We start from the raw sequence: 11,677 nt of genomic DNA, 5'->3' as shown, positions 1-11,677 counted from the left end.
AGAAAGGTGACACAACCTGAATTGACATTTTTGTAAAGATGTCATTTCACGGACGATTATATATAGCGCACACTCCGATTATATTAGCTTGCTGGCAATAGCTATTTAAGAGGATCCTATGTAATCTTATTAGTTGTCTTGAAAAACCAATTACGTCTATGTTACAGATACCACAGCGAAACCAAGAACATTTGTGATGGATCAGTTCGAGGTAACTTCGACGGCTGCTACGACAGGTCAGGCTAATAAACACACTCGCAATTCTTTGAATTCAGGCGTAGATTAAGGACAAATTACCTGTTTTTGTTTCATGCGAATCTACAACGATTGGCTCATTTCACGAAACATCCACGTTTTAATCACTAGATAAAACATACTTTTCCAGAATACACCAATGACGCCAATACTGTCACTTGTTGTTTTGCAGATCCTCCGCTGACAACTGTCGCACCAAAGGCACCGGCAACACCAAGTGGTATGTATAAAGTAAAAAGCACCATCAAATCGCAATGTTGTGCAATATTGATTATTTTTATCTGACGGGTTTCAGTCCGACTTTTCCGTATGGCGAGAAGTGCGTTTTGAAAGCGTTTTGCGTTGTTAACAAGGCGGTATTGAATTGCTTCATTTTATGTGTGTTGGAAGGTTAATAATGCTGCAAGTCATATGTTATCGTTTTTATCCTTTCCTACAAGGCAATGGCGAAGTGGATTTGTCCACACCTTACAGGACACTTAGTCCTCTTGATGCGGTAAGTAGCTTATATCTGTCTGTGGTTGTTATTTTAGATGCGGAAAGAATACAAAAAGTAGATAACAATCACTTAATTGCTAAACAATTGCTGAAGATGAATTGCATGGTAATTCCTAGATCCTTTTACGTAACAGTTATATGATGGGATGACACTTAATATATTTTGGACTGCCTTTGACGGATATCATATTTTCTGCCTTTGGGCTCTTTTACTAGTAGACCTGATCCGGAAAAATCCAAATCATTAAAAATACTTCTATTTTTCTTTGTTTTGTCTAGCTACAACGACTTAAGGATCAAATGGACCAATCCAACGGCGAGGTAGCTTCCTTGGAAAACGTGATTGGAATTGTTACAGGGATTAACAGCTTACTCCAGGTCAACACGTCACAGTCATCCTCAGCCGGATTCAGTCCCGAACTGGTACGATAATGTTAAGGAAAATATCCTAATTTCAGATCTACACCCTCACCATTAACGTGATAGTTTTGAGTCTGTATGTTTCGTGTATGAACAGCATAACTCAAATGGTATGTTAGTGTAACTGAGTCACCAATGCAAATGACACTTTGAATCACCTCCATCACCATTACTTTAAAGTCATCGTCATGATATTGCAGCGGAATGTTAGTTTGATTTTATGTGCATACAGGTAAACACTCTTTTGAACAACGTTGTGTTATATATATATATCTATATATATATCTCTCTCTATATATATATATAGATATATTCACATGAACCATATCAGACTAAATTGAATACTTTTCCCCTAAACTTTCAACAGGAGGCAGGTATAGATCTGCTGGGGAAGTCTTCAGAACTCGTCAGGGCTTCTCAAGGCGCCTCTGTATCAACGATGGAGACGCTGCTTAATGGTATGTACGACATACATGCATAGAAGTCCGAGTTGAATCATGGTGAGATCCTAGATCCTTGTGATAAAAATACCAATATGCATAAAAAATAATATTTTTTGTGTACTATTATCATGTAAACAGGCGACTTTGAGCAATCAGAAGGCCCATTTCATATTGGTTATGACGCCGTAACACATGCAAATTAATTAAACCATGGTGTGTAATGAATTTCTAGAGTCTATTAGAAATGCATAATCATCCGTCACTGGATCTTATTAGAAGGAAAGTTCTCATAACATTGACTAATCATAATAACATCCAGTAGGGTGGAATGCTCGCTCCCAGCAGGGAGGTATGTCCATCAATACAGTACAGTAAAGAAGATTTTGAAAATATTTGACATGCCAAGATTCTAAACCAGAACTTAATGTAGTTTACAACACAGGGAAATACTGTAACTATCCAAATGGTCGATTTGGTAGCGCTTGTGTTTGTAAAAAAATAATACCAACGTTAACCGTGGTCCTAAACTGTTTCAGCCGTGGTACAGGCCGTGCCCAGTCTCGTTCAAATGCTGCCTGCAGGAACTTCAACTATTCCCGATACCACAACGCCTCTATTTGGAATGAATGGCATAGATGTCAACTCAGACAAGATATCTCCTAAGCAACAGCTGAAGAACAAAAAAGACCAACAATGGAAATACGAGCAACAGGTTGGCTGGAAGCCTGTTATTCGCTATTCTAGTAGGCTAAAAATATCGCATGATTAAGAGGCCCTATAGTAAATAAGTGTTGGCATGAGAGAATAAGCTGAGTTCATACCCCTCTATATGGCCAAATTGTGTAAATATCATCTATCCACTCGTACATTTCAATCATGCAATGGATAAATGTAAGCTATTCAAGCATTGGCAGTTTAATCATATTTGCCTCATCATTATCTAGATTTAGTCGTAATACTCCAAAGGGTTTTATTCGTGAATTTGTCTGTAACCTACAGCTTCGTAACGCTGGACTGTCTTTGGAACAAACTATGGAACGAACAGCCAATAATCTTCTGGCCATGTTGCCAGCCACCGACGACTACATGAAGGCATTTGAAAACGATAACGTCGCTGTTGCGGTTGCAAGGTCCACTAGGAGAGATATAATGCTCGAGAGTCGTCAAGTTAACGTGTCAGCATCTCCCACATATTGTAATATAGAAGGGGGTGCAGATGCCAAGGTCAGTGGTCATGCTATTCTTTTCGTTTGCATGTTATGCAAGTACGTTTCAGTCAGTTCCAATATATTCATAATTCTACAAATAGGGACACTGGTTGGTGGTGAAATAACGATAAAAGTTACAGGTTGCAAAGCATGCAGGCAAACAATATAAAAAAAATCTATCATCGTGAGTACTTAAATACCAATTAATGGTTATAGCGTAACCAGTAACCTGGGTAATATTTTAAGATAACTCCAAACAATAAACCTGCATCTGCTGGGGCCGTCTTACGTGGCAAACAGTTCTGTCCCTGTAAGACTTAGTGCGTCAGTAGACGAGAGGGTGGAGAAGGAAGTGCACACCCCTCCTTCACCTTAAAAAGTCACGTGCAGGCCAGGCAGACTGGTCGTCTAATCAACCTTGTCTGCCAACCATTGACCTTCGGATACGAAGAAACAGCCATCATCATCATCATTTCAAGATAACGTCATCCATCATTTGCGAAAAGGAAAAATGAGGATTTTCATATTGATTATACAGTTTGTAATGTTAAGTGCGTCAGGAATGATTTAGATCATTTTACCACAAGGCTATGTCTGTTATAGATGATTGTGATGGAGAGGAACTTGTTTTCCTGGAACGCCTCTACATTTGGACAAAACGTCACCACGCCTGTGACCATGTTTTCGTGGGGATCCCAACGCTTTGACCACAACTGCTCTGTGCAGATGAACCTCTCCCAACCTGTCGAAAGTCAAGGTACTGAAAACACTGAAAACCCAAAACGTCAAAAACGTGACATTCCGGAGCGTGGTCTTGCTGGGGCACAGTTTGCTCTGGGTGGCATTGTCGTTGGACAAAACAGCAACGCGACGATGGTTTTATATGCATTTGATGTACCAGCTGATACTACTGTAGTTGTGATGCAGCTATCATGGTGGGATCCCTCCGCTGCCTTCAGGCTTTACTTCCGTTACGACACGCTACCGACAGAGGAGTTTTATGACGACAAGATGATAGTTGAGGAGGAAGATGCTGTTCTTGCTTGGCGTCGAGGCACAAACAGCGCGCGAAAATTTGTTCCAAATATCAAGAAACGGCGAGGGAGACTTTATGTTGGGATACAGAAAGCAGGTTAATTATCAAACATTTTGATGTAATTTCCATTTTAATGTCAAGGCAAGAATGCGTATACAACTCGTAACTTTACAAGGCAAACCACTTCACTGTAATGATGAAAATTGACCATTGTGGTCACTCAATTTTGACCATTGTGACAAAAACTATACATACAGTTTCATCATTTTCACATTTTCTGTGTGGAGTAACAATTTGAATTGGGTATGCGAAAGATTCAATGCGATTACCATCATCATCATAATAAAAAAATATCGATTATCAAAGATATTAAAAATGTCAACATATCTCTTTAGAATCTCACAGCCTTTTGCAAACGGCACCTTCGCCCAAAGATTTCGTACTTCAGGCCTCAACAGTGAGCTGTCTTAATTGGGATCATACATTCGAGAAGTGGCAAGACGCAGGCTGTGGGGTAGGTTCAAAGATTTGATCCTGACCCATGTGTTAAAAATATGCGTACTGTTGTCTTTAACACTGACAGTAAATGTAGTTATATTGGTTATATCTTCTTTATTGGAGAGTATTCTGGCTCAAAGTAGACAAGATACCGCTTGTCGTTTTTAGACTGTAATACGCTTTGTGTTTAAAATTATCACGACCGTCTACAACCATTTCTTCCTACTTTAAGATATGCTTTTCTATATCAGGTTGGCGTGGATCCATCTGATAGCACCATCAGATGTAACTGCGACGTTCCTAGGCCGAAGGCTGTCATTGGCGGCTCCTTGCACGCCCTTCCAAATACTATCAAATTAGACGACATCTTCAAAGATCCCAGCATCCTTAATGACAACAACCTCGTTTTCTACACGGTTATTTGCGAGTGGGCTCTTTACTTGGTGTTAATGATTATACTCAACGTCGACTTTCAGCGTTTTCGAGTAAGTACACCTTTTCTGTACTGTGCCCCTTAATCGTTACATTATCAAATCTGCAGTTGAATAGAATTCCTATGGTGCTTCTAGTTCTACATTCCAATTATTTTCTATTTTGTACCAGGGACAAACGACTGAAAAATCATCAACTACCGACAGTAGGAAGCAGTTACCGCAGCTGTCCGTCCTCCCCCCGGACAGGATGCCAGCCCCATATCTCTACCAGATCACCGTTACCACCGGATCCATGCTTGGTGCCGGTACCTCAGCACGAATCGGGTTACAGGTATTTGGATCAAAGAGTAAAACCACAATCAAGATGATCAACTCGGACGGAGAAGTAAGTCTGAACCGTTTGTTTGATGTGCAATCCCAACTCTGCATTTGTTTGGCACTTGCCTTATTGGAATGTGTTTTGTTCTCAAATCCGACTTCTTATTCTGTTAAACTTTAAAGGTACAGGGTATGGCTTAATGATCAAACATTAATTGTACCTAGACTTACCACATGGAAAATGTTTTAAATACCTCCATGTGTTTTACAGTCTTTGCCCCGAGGTGGTACTCATGACGTCATCATGCCCCTGAAGACGTCACTAGGACATCTGGAACTGCTGCATATCTGGCACGACAACACCGGTGTTGATGAAACTTCGTGGTTTCTGAGGGACATCATTATCAAGGACCTACAGACGAAGGAAGTGTAAGATGCAGCTTATTTTCGTGTCGGGGTCTTATAAACTATTGATTCCAACCTATGTCTACAAAATATAGGAATCTAGGTTTTCAGTAGTATAGCTAACATCAGACAAATGTATAGCGAATTATTACGCTTTCTCATGGTTGTACAGGCCAATCAAGTTTTATTTTGTCAAATTATTGTATAACTTAAAATCCTTTCCCACACTACACGACTACATAGTTCTATGCAATTCATATAGTGAGGTTTATAGATACATATCACAGAAAATCAACAAATGTCGCTTATAATAGACCTTTCAAAATTTGACTTTGACAAATTGTCATGTTAGACAAAAGATGTGATAATCAAATTATGAAATGATAATGCGTCATCTCAAATTTTACATACTAAACGAATCGAGGGAAGCCTTCATATGCGATTGGTCCATTTATTGTATACAGCTATCAGTTTATTTGCTACGACTGGTTGTCTGAAGACCGAGGCGACTTCCAGGTTCAGAAAGTTCTGCATGTGGCGACCCTGGAACAGCTGGGATGCTTCAGTAGCCAGCTCCGAGAGAACACGGATGCAATGTTCTACGATCAACACTTGTGGACATCTCCTTTCGTGTCACCTGAAGGTATATCAAATTTACATTGGTCGTTGATTATATTTACCATGTCTTTCGTTATCTGATATACTGCTACCTTTTCATAACAAACGCTGAAAACGTTTGGCCATATACCTGACAGTAAACTATTTGCACTAGAAGCAACGACATATATACTAAAAAAGCATATGTTGCATTAAACTTGTTTCAAATCCATTTTAGGATCCAATTTCACCAAGTCAGAACGTCTATCTTGCTGCTGTGCTGTTTTCAACAGCATCATGTTGTCCAACGCCATGTGGTACAAGAGTGACGAGGGCTTTGTGACAAAGAACACCGTGTTTGACCTTGGATTTGTACAGATCACCCTTCAAGTAAGGGAACCTTCTTGTTTTTTGAAACCTTCTACCTCAATCCTACCAACATATGCTAACGCAAATTTTTCTTTATGAATTTTTGTAACCAAGGAGCTGTACGTGAGTCTCATGACCGTTGTCATGGTGCTACCTGTTGTCCTGGTACCGGCTAGACTGTTCCGGGTGGAGGTTCCAGCTTCAATAACAGCTCCAGGAATACGTCGTAGTTCCAAATATGGTATGTATAGTTTGTAAACAATTTTTCTAAGTTTTAACATTCCAATATCCAACTTATGGAAGTTGCATCAGTCAGCAAATAATTTTATCTTTTTTTCAAATGGTTGTTTCTGTTTCAATAAAGATAATTTTTTTCTTTGTCCCCTAAGGGTCATGGAAAGGTATACTGTCTCGATGGTCAAAGTACGTGGCGTGGTTTCTCGTGGCGATGGTTTCCATCCTCTCGTCATTCTTTGTGATCCTGTACAGTCTGGACTGGGGTAGAAAGAAGAGTGAGGCCTGGCTAAAGACCTTCTTCTTTTCTTTCGGTTTCTCAAGCATCATCGCCGAAACTGCCGAGGTAAATTGTTTCTGTATATCCTTCTGTTAACCAATTTCTGTCGCTCTGCTACATCCTAGTATCTTGAATTGTATAGCTAATGACTAAGTTATTTATGATACTGTACTTATATACCAACAGATATTGTTCCTGGCGACTCTTTTTGCCTTGGTCTGTAACCAGAGGCCTTCCAACAAGCAGAAGACATACAATATCAAGGAAAAAGATCTCCACCTTCACCTTTATGATCACAAAGGTAAACCACGACACTTTCACGGCACATTAACGATTTTTTTTTCAAAAGCAACAACGGATGAAGTAGTAAGAATCCTGGAAATAGAACAAGATACAGTAGGTAGTATATATAAGACCTATATTTACGACGTTCAAAATTTCAGCTCCTGTAAAGGTGTATCCACCTGGTGCTGCATCTACAGAAAGGATGAAAGTAAAAAATGAACAACGACGGAAGTTTTTCTTCGTCATGAAGGAGTACGTTCTCCTGTTCCTGTTTGTTGTGGTGCTGTTCTTCATCAGCCATCACGATAAAGACCCGTTTGCTTTCAACGCATCGCAGACGTTGTACGACACTGTTCTAGAAGATCACGATTCGGTAGGTCATAGGACCCTGTTTAATCATGATCATATATCTTGATAATGGAACAATAATTTATGATTTCTAACATCTTGGCAGCTTTTGAGAATGTTTTGTTATTCGTAGTCATTCACCTTTTCTGAGAGAATATGTCAACCTATTAGAGCCACGATGAACTGGATCGCTTTTAAAGTGCTTCAATGAATGAATTTTTATCTTGTAATGTCACAGATCACCACTGCTGACGAGTTCTGGACATGGACTGAGGAGACCCTCCTACCTGTTTTGTACCCGTCGCTTTGGTACAATGGGTGGAAAATGAAGTATCTGGACCGACAGTTTCCTCTTTATACTGAAGCATTCAGAATCGGCCCACCGCGCCTTACACAGGTTAGGAAGGCTCCAGGTACGAATCATGACCTTTTCCCGATTATCGTACATAATTATAAAACTATTATTTTGATGGTCGCTTTCCTTTCCTAATGTTTCAAGTCTTTTATATTTTTTAGATTTAAATGAAGTGTAACAATGTAACAACTACACCGTTATACCAAATCTAAGTTGTCACAGTAGAAAGTGAAGCTTTTACGTAGTAGGATAATTTCGCACAAGTTCATTGTTTAGTTCTATGAATTGCATGAGTTTCTTATAGTTTTGACTTTTTTGGAAAGAATTTAATGTTGCATGATTAAAGTTTTGGGTACTCCATGCAGATGCAATGGCAACAGACCTGTCTCAAAATGGATGGCTGGTTGTAACTGGAGATGGGGCATGTTGGCAATTCAATGTCACTGGCGTGATGTCACACAACTCAGGCTGTTCCGAAGAACACTCCATGGAACTTCCAAGTCTTCTAGGTTTGGCGACAGCAATATTCTCCGACCTTCGGGACAGCAAGTGGATCGACAAATACACAGACTATCTGGTTCTGGACCTGTCTCTGTACTACCCAGCCCAAAAACTGTTCAGTAGTCTAAGACTGACCGTAAAGCAGGAAGATGTCGGGCATCTTTCAACATCGGCATCTTTTGAAACACACAGGCTTTTCCAGTACGAAAATGACTCTGATATGGTCGCTTTGTTTTCCTATATCTTCTTTATGTTATTATTCTTGGTTAATGTCATTAAAGAAATGATCACCATTAAGAAGGAGGGAAGGAAGTACTTCAGTTCTATGTGGAACATCTTTGCATTTGCGAGCATAATTGGATCTGCAGTTGTCACCTGTATCTTCGGAATAAGATACCACTCTGCATCTGCAGTACTGGCAAAATTGGCCGAGGCAACAGGTAATTTGATGCAAAACTTCACGTTATACATTTTCAAAGAACTTTTAATTAGTTTATTTCTTCTTTCTTGATAACGATAAAACATGCCACATTGAGAAAAATGTCTCTTGAATTGCATGTTGTCTACGGCTTTTATCGTAATCTGTGCGTTCCATGAATACCATCCGATTGATCGTATGCGCTTTACCTATGACGTTTCCAGCAATAAACAAACCAATCATCATCTCTCATATCTGCATCTCTTCTTTGTAGGCGAACTTGGAATAGATCATTTTGTCGACCTGAGCTCAACCTTCTGGTGGGATGAAGCTTTCAAGACCGTGCTTGCTATTGTACTGTTCATATCTACACTGACATTGCTTCGAGTTTTCCGCTTCAGCAAGACCATCGCCAGTTTCATTGCCCTGCCAGGCGCCATGAAGAATGACTTAATCGGCTTCTCGATCGTAAGCGCTATAGCCTTCATGGCTTTCAGCTGTTCAGGTAAGAGTGTGTTTTCAACAAAGTTTAGATAACTTTACTTCCCCTCATTGTAAATGGCAGTGACGTGGTTATAACGTTACTGTATTTTCATTGCCTAAATGGTCCGGGTCTCATGAGTCTTTAGAGAATGTAGAATGCATTGGGTCAATGGTACTTCTCGAAATACATTAAGATATCGATATTTAAGCGTCGTATTTTACCTAGCACTTTGTAATTGTTGACATTTTATATATCTATCACAGGGATGCTGGTGTTTGGGACTCACATGAAGGCCTACACCAATGTGCTGCACACCAACTTTGCCTTATTTGAGATGTTATTGGGAAGGTAGGTTCCGTCATGGCCTCTATAGTCATTCTTAACATGAATGTCTATTGTATGTAAAAATAAATTCCAGGGTAGTGGGAGGTAGATATTTTTTTCCTAGATCCTATCAGTAACCTTTTGACTTGAGGGTTATGTTTTACAGGTTCTTTGCCGAGGAAATCTTGGAATCAAACCGATATATCGGCCCGATCTTCTTCACCTTGTTTATGATACTCATATTCATTCTACTCGTCAACTTCCTGGTGACCATCATCTGTGATGCCATTGCTACTGGTGTCTACGTTGCGGATGAGCATGACCAAGAACTGGCTGACTACATCTGGAGAAGTTTCCAGGGAATCTTTGGGATCCATGTCCCACCGCCGAAGGATGTAATAACAGGTAAATAATCTCTGCATGGCAGTTTATCTGTGTTTGTATAAGTGAATATGAATAAAATTTTAAAGATTGACTATAAACACGACGACAATTGCCCAAAATTTCAACTCTAAAACTTACGTCTTTGCCAAGGTCAAGGAACGAGGGAACCAATTGCGGTCTCTTGTGACGTCACTTTTGACAGTTAAAAAACAACCGTTAATTTGGCACTTGTGAGCCACTGTAAACGCGACGTTATCTCAAAGGGAGTACAAGCTCATTTAAAAAAATAAGAAAATGATAATTCCTGACAGAATATAATAGCCTAATATAGTAACCTTAAGTGAAGATTCTATATATTCATTGTAAAGTAACCTTAAATGAAGATTCTATATATTCATTTTCTTATTCAACATTTACAGATAAAATGAAAGAAACAGAGCTTAATACAACACTCGAAATGATTGAAGAATCCTTGAATGAAACCCTGGATGTTACAAGCAACCTTTTGGAACACAACATAATCGACGAGCCTTCCTTAACCATACACGATAATTATATTGCCCGACATGAGTTTTCTAAGGAGCGACTCGATATAATATATGAGTCCGGAGCTAGTCCGCCGTCAACTTCGACTGCTATCGGACAGCAGGTAGAAAATCTCCTGAAAGCTCACGAAGAAGACACAGCCAGACTTGAAGAAGTGCAGAACAAGAGTAGACGACGTGCTGAAGCTATGTTGAAGAGGAAACTGGCTGAGAAAAGGGCGAAAACACAGACCATGGTGCATCACGCGCAAGAGATGATGGAACACATGCTGCCTACGAGGAACGGCTGGATCAGCAACAGAGGATGAACAGACGCCTGTTCCAGAGCAAACTTCGTCAGAAGATGGCACTTCGTGGATTGCAAGAAAGAGATGATCAAAAGCAATAATATTTTCTGTTATAAGAAGAACGTAATTTTCTTTCCATGTACATTGCTGTAAATTATATTGTTAATCTATTCATTTTCTGTGACCACCTTCCCCTTCAGTTAAAATAAAGGTGATTTATGTATATATGTATGCATGTATGCATATATGGCTATAGTATCACTTAGGCTTAGGTCCCAATCGGATAGTTCACTGGCTGTGTTTTTTGCACTTTCGGACGTGACCAGTACGTGGCCGCGTGAACACATTGCGGCTTTCGGAGTATTTTTGGGTCCGACCGGACCCCGCGTTAAATTGAATCGGACTTAAAATGAACCGGACCCGGTAACAAAAGAGACACCTTGACCTTCCTGTTGAGTACACTGAGGGGTACGTACCGGTATCCAGCTGTCCAATGGGGCTAAAAATTTGTGGCTTCGGAGCCCGACCGAGTGTACATCCTTGACGGGTACCGGCACATTTTGGACCTGAACTTTATCAAGGCAATTGTGACACATATTTTGGTACACGTTAGAAGGTAACTCCCGTTGTATAGTTTATACTGCGTCTGGTTTGTATTGTAAAATATGGACACTACTAGAGTACTTTAAAAACAACATGTACCTTTATGTTATAAGTTATGATCTATCATAGAGTATATATAAATAAGAAG

The 11,677-nt window shown here is 39.8% G+C and overlaps 2 protein-coding genes and 1 long non-coding RNA gene across 4 annotated transcripts in view; 2 read left to right on the top strand and 1 right to left on the bottom strand.

The window, feature by feature from the left end:
• LOC118406635 (zinc finger protein 184-like) overlaps window positions 1–11,677 on the bottom strand; it is a 220,146-nt gene that overhangs the window by 19,280 nt on the left and 189,189 nt on the right. The gene's annotated exons all lie outside the window — the stretch shown is intronic.
• On the top strand, window positions 3,809–4,838 carry LOC118406698. The gene is made up of 3 exons (XR_004830071.1): window positions 3,809–3,956; window positions 4,256–4,374; window positions 4,610–4,838. It is a non-coding gene; the product is annotated as an uncharacterized LOC118406698 (long non-coding RNA).
• On the top strand, window positions 5,040–9,191 carry LOC118406493 (polycystic kidney disease protein 1-like 2). The gene is made up of 11 exons (XM_035806551.1): window positions 5,040–5,177; window positions 5,382–5,539; window positions 5,980–6,158; window positions 6,351–6,502; window positions 6,596–6,722; window positions 6,871–7,061; window positions 7,182–7,296; window positions 7,439–7,653; window positions 7,867–8,041; window positions 8,349–8,620; window positions 9,177–9,191. The coding sequence occupies exons 1-11, from the start codon at window positions 5,040–5,042 to the stop codon at window positions 9,189–9,191; spliced, it is 1,737 nt and encodes a 578-aa protein (XP_035662444.1).

Source organism: Branchiostoma floridae, chromosome 19 (assembly GCF_000003815.2).
Source record: "Branchiostoma floridae strain S238N-H82 chromosome 19, Bfl_VNyyK, whole genome shotgun sequence".
In the NCBI taxonomy this organism is placed as follows: Eukaryota; Metazoa; Chordata; class Leptocardii; order Amphioxiformes; family Branchiostomatidae; genus Branchiostoma; species Branchiostoma floridae.
The sequence above is the reverse complement of the archived record's forward strand: the minus strand, read 5'-3'. Positions and strand labels throughout refer to the sequence as shown.